This window comes from Symphodus melops, assembly GCF_947650265.1.
Source record: "Symphodus melops genome assembly, chromosome: 11".
NCBI lineage: Eukaryota > Metazoa > Chordata > Actinopteri > Labriformes > Labridae > Symphodus > Symphodus melops.
The window spans coordinates 21,433,348-21,448,847 of NC_136701.1; the positions used below are offsets into that span (position 1 = coordinate 21,433,348).

At 40.7% G+C, this 15,500-nt stretch overlaps 2 protein-coding genes across 4 annotated transcripts in view; both read right to left on the reverse strand.

The window, feature by feature from the left end:
- The window catches only part of sipa1 (signal-induced proliferation-associated 1), a 32,225-nt gene extending 31,521 nt beyond the window's left edge, over positions 1–704 (reverse strand). For both annotated transcript variants that reach the window (XM_079355510.1, XM_079355512.1), the window contains exon 1: positions 273–704. The gene's annotated coding sequence lies outside the window, so the exon portion shown is untranslated. The remainder of the gene's footprint in view (positions 1–272) is intronic.
- A 5,418-nt stretch (positions 705–6,122) lies between these two features.
- Positions 6,123–12,603, reverse strand: LOC306831777 (histone acetyltransferase KAT5-like). 2 transcript variants are annotated; one of them, XM_079356010.1, is made up of 16 exons: positions 12,473–12,603; positions 12,320–12,386; positions 11,537–11,605; positions 11,307–11,443; positions 10,581–10,649; positions 10,313–10,495; positions 9,595–9,765; positions 9,412–9,486; positions 8,565–8,627; positions 8,153–8,401; positions 7,962–8,051; positions 7,706–7,846; positions 7,525–7,618; positions 7,268–7,427; positions 7,090–7,171; positions 6,123–6,597 (listed from the first exon to the last, which is right to left on the reverse strand). In XM_079356010.1, the coding sequence occupies exons 1-16, from the start codon at positions 12,500–12,502 to the stop codon at positions 6,463–6,465; spliced, it is 1,815 nt and encodes a 604-aa protein (XP_079212136.1). In that variant the 5' UTR covers positions 12,503–12,603; the 3' UTR covers positions 6,123–6,462. The 2 variants fall into 2 exon arrangements, with proteins under 2 accessions (XP_079212136.1, XP_079212135.1); XM_079356009.1 differs by having other exon boundaries at positions 11,298–11,443; positions 12,473–12,602.
- Between the last annotated feature and the right edge of the window lie 2,897 nt (positions 12,604–15,500).

Genomic DNA, 15,500 nt, shown 5'->3' on the forward strand with positions numbered 1-15,500 from the left:
AGTGTGTGCAATCAATTTCTCCGAGCTGACATCAACAAAATGGGTTTAAGAAGAGTAAGAACGGTGACATGATAATGATAAACCATTATTCCATCTCGTCTGCTGCTCACACACATTGTCTCTGACTGGATTGAGATTGCCTGTACGGAGGTATGTGGCGTTCGCGGTGTGCACCATCCATCTATCTAAATTCATTACCATCAGAAAGAGGACACAGAGAGGCTGGAATGTGAATTCCCCGTTAGCCGAACACAGTGAAAGAAAAGGCTTACCTCCACATTTCAGCTCCGCTCGACCCTGCCTTGTTTCATCCTGTTTCTCTCTGCCGACTCCCTCCCCTGCTCTCCCCATGACAGCATTTTTCTGCTATCTATCTCCACGGTGAGGCTCGTTCTCCTCCTCCTCTTGCTTCAGTTCCTCCTCCTGTCTGCTGATCTCGCTCTCTCTCTCTCTCTCTCTTCCTCTCTCCGAAAATAAAATTGAGAGAACACGCACACAAATAAACACACTTCCTCGATCTCTGTGGCGTCTGAACCGGCTCCTCTTATTCTGTTGTTAAAGTCAAGAGGCAGGTTGATTTGTGCCGTCCTCCTCCCTCTTTCTCTTGCTGATTCTATTCCATTCACATCAGACTAAAGCCAACCCCCCTCTTTCTCCTCCTCTCTCTCTCTCTCTCTCTTGCACACACACACACAGCTCTACCCAGCCTATCTCCCCCCCCCCCCCCCCCCCCCCTCCTTACCCCCCTCATCTCCTTGTCAGAGCGAGGTTGAGGCAGCGACGGGCAGCAGCAACCACGGGGAGAGCTCTGTGTGTCTTAAACTGAACTGCAAAATGCTTCAGTTGCAGGACTGAGAATGTTAAATTTGTGCTGAATCAAACATCCTAAAGATCCTCCAATAATAACATGACAAGCACGTTTGAAATGAAGCAGATTAGATGCTGATGCAATGCTGTATCAAGATAGTCAAACCCCCCCCCCCCACACACACACACACACACACACACACACACACACACATACACACTATTTCTGCATCATTCTCTTTCTCTTATATTCAGAAAAGGAAACACTCTGGCAATCAAACAGTCTTCATTTAAAGTCTCCTTCTTGTGACATTTCTGCACGAGTGAGATAAAGGCTTCAGGAGCAGACTCAGGGGCAAAGGTGAAAATGTCACAGTGTGTGTCTGTGTGTGTGTGTGTGTGTGTGTGTTTGACAGTCTGTTTATTTGCAGAGACCTCTGTGTACTCCCCAAACGTAGCCTGGGTGGGTTGAGACCATAACAAACAATCAACCTGCTTCTGAAACAATGAAGTACAGCAGTGTAACAACAAAGCTGTTTTTGTTTGGTCACTGCTCCATCTTAACAACAAACATACCTGTGAGCGTTCTTTTCCAGAGAAACATCATGATGTTCAGAGGAGTTGTGCGTCTCAACCTGCTGCAGCGGGATGAAGTGTCCAGCACCATCCCCCTAATTACTGTATGGAGTGTCGTCCCGGCCGTACCATATGGCTGCGTGTGTTAGCAGGTCAGTGGCTCTCCTCTGGTCTGAGGTTGGGTGGGGGCAGGGGAGGAGAAGCAGCCTGCGTTGCTGGTGTGTGTCTTTAGGAGATAAGGAGAATAAAAACAGAGGCACCAGTTGATACAGAGTTTTCTCAAAAACAAGTATTCTCCTGTGTGTGTGTCGTGGTCAAGTAGAGTTCAACTTCTTTAAATCAGAAGAATTCAAACTTTGTATTCATGACAGATTAGTTAGAAAGTTTAAAATTATATAAATATCACCAATACATTTTAGCCAATTGATGGAAATCTTATGAGCACGAGCTGAAGAATATCTCAGCTTCTGTACAGCGGGCGCTTAATCACTACGCCAACGGTGGTCTTTGTATTTATTTTGTAATCATCATCAACAGCAACATCACTAACATGCTCTGAAGCCTCAAACCAACATGTTTCCCCCAGATGTATCCCCAATGTGTGTAAAAATAAGCTTCTTTTTTTTTTTTATATAGTATTGATGCTCTTTATACTTCTAAGTAAACTCCTTTTTTCACATTTTATCATATTCTGAATTTTATCAAATAGTTTGGACCTGAAACCCTTCTGTTGTCGTTTTGGGACCAGAAGGGGGTTAAAGCTCCAGGGAGGAGTTTTTTTTAGCTTGTTACAAATCACACTGAAATTAACGCTGATGACTTTAAATAACCTCCACATGCAGGAGATATCATTAGTGAGGACATTGATTCTTTCCATGCGGTTATTTTGAATTCCTGTAAACTCTGCTGCAGGGTAGGTGTTCAACAAAAAGATTTAAGGCACGCTTCAGAAACGGCTGTTGTTTCACCTTTTTTTAATGGCAAAGATTCATGGTGTGAAACATTGCACTACAAGATGATATTTTTTGGTTAGAAAACAATATGCACACATGGACAGGAAAAGATCGACAAAGAGATAGCTTTGTCCACAGGGGGCGCCAAAACCAACACGCAATGAAAGTTCCTCACAGAAGCTTTAATAATATCAGCAGCAACAACAACTGATAACCCACGCTCTAACCCTACTCAATATGTTAAAGATACAAACTTATAGTGACATGAACTAGGCAGAGAAAAAATGAAGGTGATGTGATCTTTTATTTTAACTCTGTTTCTTTTTGCTATTTTTTTTTTATACTCGTTGACTTCTTTTCTGTTTGTTTGTTTTTTAAAGTGTTGACAAATGTCACCACCATGGCACCCGTGGGCGGTGTTCCCAGGCAGCTTTGGGCTGTGCTCGACACAGAAGGAACAAACTGTGAGCCTAAATCGATCTCAATTAGACAGGACCAGCAGGTGAATCTGTTCCTGACGTGAAGATAAGACTCTGAAGTCAAGGATGTCAGAGCAATGGAACAGTGAAAGGAGCGCAGAGCAGATAACATCTCCGTTTTAAATCAGAGGATATTTACCTATTTTGTCTTTTTTTGATACATTTTGGGGTTTTTTTAAAAATAAATTTGAATATCTAATCTTTTCTGTGACTGGCAACGCTTTGTTTTTTGCAGTTATAATTATTATTCTTTTTCCATTTGTCATGATTTTTTTATGTCTTGTGTGAAGCACTTTAAAATGTGCTATATATAAATAAACCAGGCTTGATATATTGAAGGTTTAATTACTGCTTGTTCAATAAAAAAATATAAAAAATGAAATAGAAAAGTCCCAGAGTATATATCCTGTGTGACACTTCAACACATCCTGCACTTACAGGTACAAAGGTTGTTTATACATGAGTTTTCATTGAGCATGATTTGTGAGGCCTGAGCTTTTTTTTTTTAAATGTGAGTCAAACCAGAGGTCATCTTGTGAACGGGACTTCACGAGGATCAGTGCTGCAGTGACACCAAGTGGATATGTTCAGCTAAGACTTTAGCAAAGAAACTTTTCTCCTCTTTTCATTTCACATTTTATGAGACAAAAACTGGAATCAACACTGGACAATATGTTTTCCTCAACATAAAAAAACAAACAAGTTTCATTCATAAAAATCAAGGCGAGTAAATTGTAAACAGAATGCTAGACCTCCATTAATGATTCATACCATAGTTCATATTATTTCTTCCAAAGTGAAAGCTTTTAATGGATGGCTTTCAAAAATCTGAGCCAATAATCTGTGCAATGGCTACACTCCAAAAGCAGTGCACATTAAGGTTGTAAGCAACCGCAAACAAGTGATCTAACTGTTATGAGAGTATGTGTGTGTAGGTGTGTGTGTGTGTGTGTGTGTGGGGGGGGGGTATATTCATTATGGAGATAGGAGTAGATAGAGTCAGACTGTTTGTGCGCGTGCGGTGGGGGGGGGGGGGGGGGGGGGGGGCGCTACCGGGGCCCTCTTACTGTTTTTTATATACAGGGAAGAAAAATTATTCAATAACAGTTTTCCTGTTAGATTAATTTAATGTCAGAGTATACACATAAAGCCAGAAACAGAAGAAAAACTTACTTCTTAGAGGTCCAGACGCTGTCAGGAAGACTTTATAAATGAGTGGCGTTGAGGATTATTTAAAAGGACGTCAAACTCTCTGTCTTCGTGGAGGCTGCTGCAGTGACTCTTCCAGACACAGAGAAAAGAAGCCTGATGTGGAGTCTGGAAAAAAAGTACGGCTCACCTGTAGATTCATTACAACAATGAGAAGACAAAGTTTGATCAAGAAACGTTTGTAGGGCAATATAGGTAAACCCTGTAGCTTGGGCAGCCAGACTTGATCACCTCAAGGTGTCCTTCTCCTGTCCAGATTAATCCACAATCTTGTTGGCTGAAACTATTGCTGTCTACTAATTTTAGACATACAGCAATATTTTGTTTCCCCATTAACTAACGAATATCACTCTAGTTTGACTTCAGCCTGTGGTTTGGTTAAGTCTAAAGACTCACATGACATATACAATGTCGCCCCCTGGTGGCCTTAACATAAACGTTCTTCTACCTGTCGCTGCTGTGTTGTCATTAAACTTTATTGATTCCCTCTTTGTGCAATTCTGTTTCCAGGTAATAATCTCCAATAGGTCTTTTCTGCTCTGGTTTTCTATTTTACAGACTTGAGTACCTGTATGCTCGTGCACACATTCGTTTTGCTCGACTTTACCCGTTTGGTCATCTTGTACTCAAAAGGAAAAAGGCAAACAGGAATGAATTTCACAATCGCTCAACAGCTCTAGAATAAAAGCTTTTTTTTTTCCCAGATCAGAGGACTCCTGAATGTCCCTATACCATTTCGTAACTTCAATGAATATATTGTTTTTATTTGTATGCACAGGTGACGCTGGGACTAAAATACTTATTAACAATAATGAAGGATGAAATGTCGACGTAAAGACAAATTTAAGACAAGTTTAAGTTTTCTTATTTTTTATCAATTCAACAAGTTCTCATATCAAACGTTGAAATCAAACCCTCCACTGTGTGTCACTTAAAGATATACTAAATCATTTCAACAGCGACTCTTTCACATGAAACACAAAGTACAAACTGAAAGTCATTTAACATTTTCACATATTTTTTTTCTGTTTGCATCGTTCAGCCAGTTAGTTTATATTAAGTAAAAATAAAAATTAAAAAAAAAAGACAACTGTACACAAAATTTACATTCCTCTAACAGTTCAACATGGCTTCTCGTCTTCTAAGCTATTTCTTTGTACAATCAGGTCCAGTATGTACAGGTACAGGGAACGTGTTTAACTTAAGGAGTTGATTTGTCTCTTTGCACACTGTACAGACGATCATGGACGAGGACAATGTGAGGAAAAGAAAAAGAAGAAATGATCGTCTGAATGATCAAAAACAAAGAGCACAGCTTCTCCATCCATTCAGATGAAAAGGAAATGAGGAACAGAGCTTCTTCTGTCAGACAAACACAAGGTGGCTTTTGTGGTTTGTGAAATTATTACAACTGAAGGTCCAGATGGATTTTATTTCACTGAAGGAACGTATTCTTTCTCAGGATCCACATCTGATTCTGAAGGTCACTAAACTTACGAGCCGATAACTTAAGGATATGTTGACATTCAGGCACTCAAAGGGAATCATACTGAACTGACTTTAAGAGTGGGGCTCAGAATTTGAATATTATATCGATTGATAAGGAGTGTAAGGGCAAACGTGACGTTAATCAGTTTATCAGAAGGGTTTGTTTCCAGAATTATTCATGACTGTCTTAAAATCCTGAGTTTTCAGAAGGAGAGCATTTTGAGGGATGTTTTGATGCTTAAAAATACGAGATCCCAAACAAAAAAAAAACCACTTCATTTTGGAGTGTGAAGACATTTACCGAGTGTTAAAGGTATCTTTACTTAATTCACAGCTCTTGTAGATAAATGAATAAAAGGAAACGGTCCCACAGGGAAGCTTCTTGTAACATAACGCCATACATGTGGAACATCTAAATATTTTTCAGCAAGTCATTTGACTCGACTTTTTTTGGCAAATAAAAACAGATTTAGACAAAATAAAAAAGGTTTTAGGGGCAAAGAGAAAACAGACATTTGTCTTTGAGCAGTTGAGCGGGTTCGACACGAGTCTGGATTCACCAGAGAAACTAAATTCCCTGTTGTTGTTTTTTTTAAAGAAAAACACCATCTTTTTTCCATAATTTAGTTAGTGTCAGGATTTAATTTACACATTTGTTACCACATCTCACTTTAAATGTCACAAACAGGATCTTGTGGACTGTAGACGGTGTGCTGTGTTTTCTTGCATTTGAGCTTTCAATCATGTGATGAATATTCACAATAAAAGTGTACAGAGCTTGAGTGGATTGTTTTTGTTCCTTGCTTCTTTTCTGAAGAGCAGTCCCTTCAGTGTTCAAGGTTTCCATTTTCTTGATAAAAAAAAAAAAAAAACCTTTATCTGATCCACAGTGTGCATCCAGTCTGTGATCTGGACTTGAGAGAAGGTGTTCAGTGAACCAGGTCAGGACTCTACCACTTGCCCCTCTTGCTCCAGTCTTTAGGTGTGAAGTGGAGACATTTTGGATCTATGCGTAAGTGTCTTTTCTGCATCGCTCTTTCATGGCCGTCCACGATGTCCTCTGATAGAGTCAGGATGTACTGACCCTGGGTTCAAGAGACAAGGGGGACACATTTTTAAAACTGGAACACATTCAGTTCTCATGTTCAGGAGTGTACTGCAATGAATAGATTACAAAAAAAATCCCCCCCCTGCTTACACACAGCAGACAGTTTGTCTTCATTAATCAAACTGATTCTTCTGAATCCCACAACACACTCTGTACATACAGACGTAAAACATGCAGACAAATATCACTTCAAAAAGAGCCTCTGTGGTGACCATGGACATGAAGTACCAACGGTGTGAGAGAATGTTTGGGTTGCTTAGCAACAGTCGAGTGTCAGAAATTAGTTGAGTTGGAAAATCTTTTGTTACTTTCTCTTATCAACTGTTTAATCAAAGGAATATCGCAGCAGCACAACATCTCGTCCTCTGATCCGTCAACACTTCCGTCAGCAATGGCAGTTTTAAAAGAACACGTTTTCATTTCATTTTACCAAATCCTGCAGTACACCCGTTCAGATTGTGTTCCTCACCTTGTAATAGTTGATGAGGTTGAGGTACTGAAGTGTCGAAATGACGTCTTCTTTTTTTACACTGGTGATCTCGCTGATTTCACTGCAGGTACAAAACAGAAATCAAACGATCAGAGAGAACCGGCCATGAAACTCCCGTTCTGAAAGGTTGAGACTAAAATATAAAACAATCACACACTTAATGGTTATCTGGGGTCTCTCTCCGTTGTCAGGCTTTAGGTCCATGAGAATCTCCAGGATGGTCTGCGACCAGTACGAGCGATAGGACAACAAGCCGAGGTCAGAGAGCGGCTTCTCAGGAGTCCCCGTCTTCCCTTCGACCTTGGACAGCTCGTAACCTGAGAGCGAGCAGATTATAAGCACAGATGTGGCTTACACAGAAAACGACCAAAGAAGGGAGGAAGTATGAACGAGCTAAATCTACTGAGCACTTACTGAACTCAATCAGCAATTTGCCGTAACCTCTCCGCTGATAGGGAGGCAACGTCAGGATGCAGGCGACATTATAATCTTCAGTCGACTCTTTCTCCTGCACAGACGAGGACACGTTTAAGATTGGGAACCCTCGACATAGAAAGGGGAACGTGTCAGAGACGTATTGAAAGGTTTTTGGTACCTTAGAGAAGTAGCCAACTATGTGGAAGCCTTTGGAGTCGTACTCCGTCATAACGTAGAAGAGGAAAGGGTCTGTGTCGTAGTACAAGGTTTTATGGTCCAGGAAACACTTTGCAAGTAAACACAGGTTCTGGGAATAATTCTGGAAATAGAAGCAAATGCATGAAAATGAACAAACACAGCAAACATGTTCATGGAAAAGTGTTTGATCATGTTGTGGACAAGTTTAGCAGAGAGAAAAATGTCCTTTCACTGACTTTGTTTTTCCTGCCGTCAATCTCAAAGAACGAGATGGTGCCTTTCCGGTAGATCTCGTTGCCTGGAGGATGTCTGAGATTACATTTTGTCTGTCAGAGACGATGCACACAAGAAGACGGAGGTCAATGTCGGACAATCTAAGCAGCGAGAGATTAAAGGCTTGGGCCGGTGACACACTAAGGACTCCTACCAAATGCCTCTGCAGACACTTGAGGCTCTTGAGGTACTTGAGACAGAATTCACAGAGGTAGAGGATGGGCAGCGTGGTGAGCTCCTGTGGGTACGGGGAGAAGTACCAGGGCTTCAGCCTGTGGCGTCCCAGCTCGATGCACTCGATGTTTTTCATCCGGGTGACGATGTCGTCATGGCTGCGGTCAGACACCAGACTGCCCGTCATGCGCGGCGCAGTCGGGATGCCATCCGAGCTGTCCTGGGAATCCTGGTGGGGAAAAGAGCGGACTCGTCACACCTCCGGGTCAAACACATTTCATAAATAGACTTTACGTATCTGAGACAGTTTGATCAGAATCACTAAACGGCACTGAGGCACAGATCATTGAGACAGTAAGAATCAACAAACGATAATAAGAAATAGAGCTGACCTCTGGTGGTGGCAGAAAGACACTGGCACTCTGAGGTTTGTTATACTGCAAAACCTTTATCATCTAGAAGAAGAAGACACAAGAACACGGGCAATAAATTTAATGTGAGCGACTCTGAACTGTCTGGTTGAAGGACAAGTTGAAAGCTAAATGGAACTTGTAGTTTTAGTACACTTCAGGCTGCGTTCACCAGCGGCCAGTGAACAACACTGTCAATCAAACAGACAGGTGGGACAATAGACTGAGAGAAGAGAGAAAAAAACCCCCCCACAAACACCAATGTTAGAGTGATTGACCTCCGTCATCACAAGATGAGTTTGACACCTCTGAGGTTTAAACACATTCAATTGTTTTCATTGTGTATAAGAAGTACGTTTAAATGCACGTCATTAAAACGGACCCAGCTATGATTAGCACACACGTCGAGCTACATCCAAAACCTCCGAGAAGAAATTAACTTCTACGGTCTTTGCTTGGTGATGACTGATCAACATAAAACTCTTATAAACATCACAAATAATTAACAACATTAAAAAATAATTCAATTTAATGGATGTACTGAATTTTAAAATTCATCCCTTCATCTCAAAATGGAAAATAAACACGGGCTAAAAACTCAAGCACAAAAAAACAAACATATTTTCTGTTAGAAATATAATGTTTGAATACATTTGACCATTTGGTCACTGAACACATCACTGAATGACTTAAATGTAATTTGTTCTTCCACTAATGAGTAGAATCAGTAAAGCTGCACGTCACCAGCATACATTCAATGATATCGGATGGATCACATGTAGGATAAACAGAACATTTCAAAAAGAGGAACTGTTAAGAGGGCCAATACCTCGTCAGGTCCTCCACAGTTAGCTTTCCTTTTCCTCCCAGGCTGTGAGGGGATGAGTCGCCGAGCTGTGCCGTTCTAAGGTTTAAAGATCATAATCAGTAAAAAACAAAAAAAACAAAAAAAACAGACGATGGGTAACGACTTCAACTCAAAGACTGAAGAAACCCAGAGGATGGTCTTTACCGTCGTGAGCGAGGAGAGCTGTTCATGGTCTTCGCGGGACTTGAAGGTGTTGGTCTCCCTCGCAGCAGGAAAAACAGATGCCTGAGAGGCTTCAGCTGAACTTGGCAGGGAGGGCACGGGGGTGACCGGGGGTACCTGAGTCGCCACGGGGACGGCTTCTACTTTCCTCTTCTGCAGCAAACAAGCAGGGTTAGATATTCAGCTTTAAAGGAGAGCGCGCACAGACACACACATCCATTTATATCACCATACCGCACTATGTGCTACGATTCAAGTCAGTTTGACTTTTCAAAAACACAACGCCACAGTAAAACTGCCTGCAGTGTTCACTGACATGAGCTCAGACTGTCTGTCTTAATAGCTAATGCACATCATTAGGATTCAGTTTGAACTATTCCCTATAACCTCCAGGTGGAACTAGTGTTCATTTAGCCTATTCAAACCTGGTATTAAGATGCAGCAGACTCTGGTCAGCTGTTACTGCACTGGAGTTACAATTAAAAAGAGTCCTCACGAGGCTTTTTCCTCCAAATGTGCCAATTAACATAATATAATAATTTAAAATAATAATCAATAATTTCAACATTTAACCAATTCATGAACAGCATTTTAAGTAAACGTGACTTAAATCAAAGATCTGCAGAAAAGGAAAGCTCATTCAATAAGCCATTTTATCACCACATGAGAGACCACAACAGAAACAGAGAAGGCCGGCTACCTTGACAGATTTGAAGCTCAAACGCGGCTTGACAAGTCCAGTGCAAACACCTGACAAACATTTGGATACACTGTTTGTTAAATCACTTCCAGATGTGATCTGCACGACTGGATCATCATCTTCTTTTTTTGTGTCGTGGTTGTTTATTTCCTGATTTCCATGCAGCTCGGCATGACTCGATAGCTGTGTGATCACACAAGACGCATGTTAACACCAGGTTCAAACGAGAGCTCAAGTCATTTGGAGAATGGCTCAAATCAAGTTGTACCGGTGTGGGGAGAGTTTTGCCTCTGGAGGGAGCGGTGGCAGATGGGACGTTGAGATCGAGACTTTTCCTCTGAATCGAACAGAAAGAGAAGGGAGATGGATACATGTCACTTATTTACACACTCCGGTTCAGACTTTGGTTTTTATCTACATCATCTTTTCAACAACAAAACGTGAAAGTGCAAAGCTGCTCTGGAAATTAAAAAAAAAAAAAAAATCTGTTCTGAACGAAAGAAGCTTCAATACAGAAAATCGAAGAATAATAACAGAATTTTCAGTGTTTCTTTAAACTGACAGACGACTTTATAAAAGTGGTTCAAAACCTGTCTGGTGTTCTGTGTTGTAGCACTTAATGTTACACTTTATTTTTTCTAGTTGACGCACTCAAACTTTCTGTGGACCGCTGAACACTGAAGAATTCGCCTGGTTGGGAGTCACCGCACAACAAAACTTCTAAAATGTTCCGACAGATTTATCCTCAAATATCAACGATTGACTGAACATATATTCCTTTAAAAAATACACAATGTGTTATTTGGTAGACTGAAACCAGTAACTGTCTTATACGAACTAAAAAACGATAATGTGGGGAAGAAGCTGAATCATGACAAATACTCTGCTCTACTGTCCACACAACAAAGAGCGTCTGTGAGCTCTTCAAAAGTCTACTGAAAACTCAGACTCAAAATGTAGATATAGAAATGATAGATTCGGTTACCTCACTCACCGCTTCTCTCTCGGGTGAACTCGGACGGGAGCCTGGAAGTCCATTCTTGGTTGGCGTTTTCGCTTCTTTTTTAGGGAACTGAAGCTTCTTCATGTCCAGCCTGTCTCCTGTGACCCACTCATCCAGGCGCTTGTTGACTACAAACAAAAGTCACATAAAATTATTTGTTTTGTTTTTGCTGTAATGCGTCTTTGTAATAGTTCAAAGAAGTCACAGAAAACTATACTCACAGTCGATGTAGTGGACATAGTAAAGCTTTCTTGAAGAAGCCTCCTTCACACTAAGAATTTCAGCCAAAGCTGCAAAATCCAAAAAGGAGAGAAAAGTCAAGAAAAAAAACCTTCACTGTGCTTTGATTACATGACAAGAACATTGTTACAGGTTGCCATGTTAGGATGATTTATCAAAATGCTACTCAGCTGTCATCAGACGAGTGAAACGTCTTCATGCAGCTTTCGCCTGACTAAAAGATTCAGACGAGCTGAAAAATGTCATATTTAAATATCAAATGGAGCCCAAAAAAAAGCATCCACAAGCTTGCAGATGTTGTTCATCCCTCCCCCCTCCCTCCATCTGACAGCACTCACTGTCACAGCCCTGCTACATGCTGCTGCATTATTCCTGTGAAAACCAAACGTGTCAGTGAAGGGAAATGAAGAGGAATTATTATTTCTGGTAGCTGGTTGTCTGGCTGTAAGAGGGGCCCCAAATGCATTTTTTTTGCCAAGGGCCCCAACAGACCCTAGAGTCGCCCCTGCATGTGTGACAACAAATGAACGTGTGAAGCGTTATAACAACAAATGAATAACGCTGACATGTTTGACTACTTATTATTTATTTAGTATTTCTAGCCGAGGTTAAAACAGATAAATAGACTTAATGTGTTCCCGGTTTGTGAGGTGATGTTTACCGGAGGCCGTTAGCCGTTAGCGTCCGGTAACAACAGCTGAGGTTCGCCTCTTAGCTTTAGCTAGCTTAGCACTGGAGGGGAAAAACAACCGGACGATACTTACGCCATTCGTCCTCGTGTTCTTGGTTTTTACGAAGAACGGGGAGGCGACAGCCCTCGACGATCTCCACCTGTATAAGACAAACGTGCTAATTAAATCCCCTTAAAACCCGGCCTGTGTCTTCAAAAATGAATATTACATCTCTGGAAAACCTACCGAAGACGAGTTGTCCGCCATTTTCGTCATCTGAGCGAGCAGCAGCAGGGTGTTGTGGGAAAATGCCGGTCCTTGCTAAAGATGAAATATAGGGCAAGATAGTGCTCCGAGATCACTCCAGGTAAACTAACCCGGAAGACTAAGAACATTTGTCTCGTCTGAGAGGCAGGGGAGATAAGTGATCAGACCATAGACTGTAAAAATAAAATCCAGCAATTTATGAAGAAGAAGATCCTCCTCCCATACTACAAGAAATTTAAAAAATTGCATTTATAATAATAATAATAATACATTTTATTTCACAGCGCCTTTCCAAGCACTCAAGGACGCTTTACATTGGATTAAATACACAATACAAATAAATACAAATTTAAAAAAAACAAGAGACAACTGGCATAGCAAAAAAGGAAGTGAAATTATAGTGAATAAGCACGAAACGGAGCGGATACGATTAATATTGCGCAAGTGGAAATATGCAGATCGAGTGATGTTATTAATGTGGGAGTGGAAAGAAAGTGAGCTGTCGAGTACGACACCCAGACTCTTAACCTGAGGGGAGGGGGACACTGTGGAGCTGTCAATAGTGAGAGAGAAACTGTCAGATTTGGATAGAGTGGACTTAGTGCCAACAAGAAGAAGTTCAGTTTTGTCATTGTTTAATTTAAGGAAGTTAGAGGTGAACCAGGATTTGATTTCAGAGAGGCAGAGGGTGAGGGAGGAGGGTGGGAGAGTGGAGTTTGGTTTACTCGAGAGGTAGAGCTGGGTGTCATCCACGAAGCAGTGAAAGTGGATACCATGTTTGCGAAAGATATTGCCGAGGGGGAGGAGGTATATGATGAAAAGGAGGGGCCCCAAGACGGAGCCCTGAGGCACACCTGAAGTGACGCTGTAAGGTGAAGGACTTGAGCTGAATGAACTGAGTGCGGCCAGTGAGGTAGAAGTGAAACCAGTGAAGGGGGGTGTGTGATAGATAGATAGATAGATAGATAGATAGATAGATAGATAGATAGATAGATAGATAGATAGATAGATAGATAGATAGATAGATAGATAGATAGATAGATACTTTATTGATCCCGAGGGAAATTCAAATTGTGTGATGGCTATGGAGGAGAGTGGAGAGAGGGTGAGAGACGGTGTCAAAGGCCGCACTCAGATTGAGGAGGATGAGGATCAATTATTTAGGCAAGACAAGTTTATTTATATAGCACATTTCAACAACAAGGCAATCCAAATAAATCCAGCATACAAGCATCCTGGTAAATGGAAAAAACTACATTTTATATAGTCATGCTCAAATAGAGAGATGCAAATAATCTGTAGTACATATTGTCTAAGACATTGTTAATGGTTCAGCCCTGAAATTTTCATTGTATATATTTAAGTCAGCAGGGGTCCCTCTTCTCTACAAACGACAAAGGTGTTGTATAGAAACATGTGTCCTCCTACAACATTTTAATCTGTAACATTAATTGGGGCTTAATGAGATTACTTAAAACAGACAGATGCAATCCATCTGATTAACAAATATGGAAACATTTTAAAGTTCAGGACTCAAACACTTGTGATTTAACATTATTTGGTGTTCTATATCTACTTCCTTAATGACTCCTGCTGTTACAATGCCGATCCCTGCCCAATATTCGTTTTCACCTACAGCCATTACAGGTGTAGCTGAAGGCCCGAGTCTTAAATCTAATTCCCTGATCTCGCTCTACCAGTCTTTTAGGATCTATGTCCTGTGAAATTTAAGAGAGCCCCAGTGTTATTAAAGCTATCAATCCAAGTCCCTGTTGGAGTCTCAAAACCTTTTCTTTACTAACTTCTCTCAGTTTTTGCATCTCATTAAGGCACTACATAACCAGGTAAGCAAGTCTGAGGACCAAGAAGAAGAAGTTCCCCAGCACTATGAAGTCCACATACAGCTTAGCATCCTTCACATCCAGCAGCTGCAGGACCTCCTCTGGCTTTTGGAAATTACATAACATGCCGGGACACTCCAACTCTGACCGGTTCAATGCATATAAGCTTTTTTTAACCTGCTTCAGTAAACAAAGAAGCCAATGTTAAAGCAATTAACCTCCCTCATCATACTTCATTGTGCCTGCAAACCGTGCTTCTGTGCTCCTCAGCACTAACGCAGCTTTCATTTGATTAAAAGAGGTATACCATTAATACCAGTGTTTAAATATTTGTCAATGACACAGGACACAGGTCGAGGTGGTGTTCAAATGCCTTTATTATAATTTTAAAGCTCCTGTGACTGGAAAATGTCAAGAAAAAATAGTTTTCTGCAGCATGCTGTTAATTGCTTCATTTGACATCTGTCCAGTAGAAGCATTTATAGTCAAAACTACAATTTTGAAATAATCATGATCGTGCTTTTATGGGTCATATGGAGGCATCACTAGTTTCAGCCTGTTTCATATCAAGTCAAAAATCACTCACAGGAGCTTTAAAGTTAAAATCAATGTGTAAGGAATCACTGAGCAAAGGGCAAAGGTTATAAATGATCTTTATTATAATCCTTGGAACAGCGTTCAGTATACAGAAGTTGCATTTTTTGAGTTGAGAAACTGTGAAACTGTAAATGATGAACACATAACTTCAGACAAATATGAAAAGAATAATTTGTGTTTACCAGCCTTTCATTTCATTAGTCAAGTTCAGTCAGACAGTCATAGCTTCTGCTTATTTTTAAACATGCATGACCGAGTATCAGGTGATTGTGACAAAAGGGTGATATGGTGATAGGATAAATAAAACTAGAGAAAAGAGTGCAGGGGGGATACTACATTTGAGCACACCTTCAGTATCTGCATTTAGCAAAACCACCTCCAGAGCTTATTAATACAGTTCACACTTTGTTATGTAGTTCAAATTAAGAGACAACTATCCAGTTTGGCCTTTTGAGTCAAATTTGATCCGATCTGATTTTCTTTCTATTCTGGAAAGTGAAGCAAACGTGGAAAAAAAAAATCTAAAGAAATATGAACTTTAAAAAATGTAAAATTTAGAAACCAGAACA

Coding starts and splice junctions, on each gene's coding strand:
- LOC306831777 (XM_079356009.1), bottom strand. CDS start 12,502: ATGACGAAAATGGCGGACAACTCGTCTTCG. Junction 9,766..10,312: donor TGAGCTTCAAATCTGTCAAG/GTAGCCGGCCTT, acceptor TGTTTGCTGCAG/AAGAGGAAAGTAGAAGCCGT. Junction 6,598..7,089: donor ACCTCATCAACTATTACAAG/GTGAGGAACACA, acceptor TCTTGAACCCAG/GGTCAGTACATCCTGACTCT.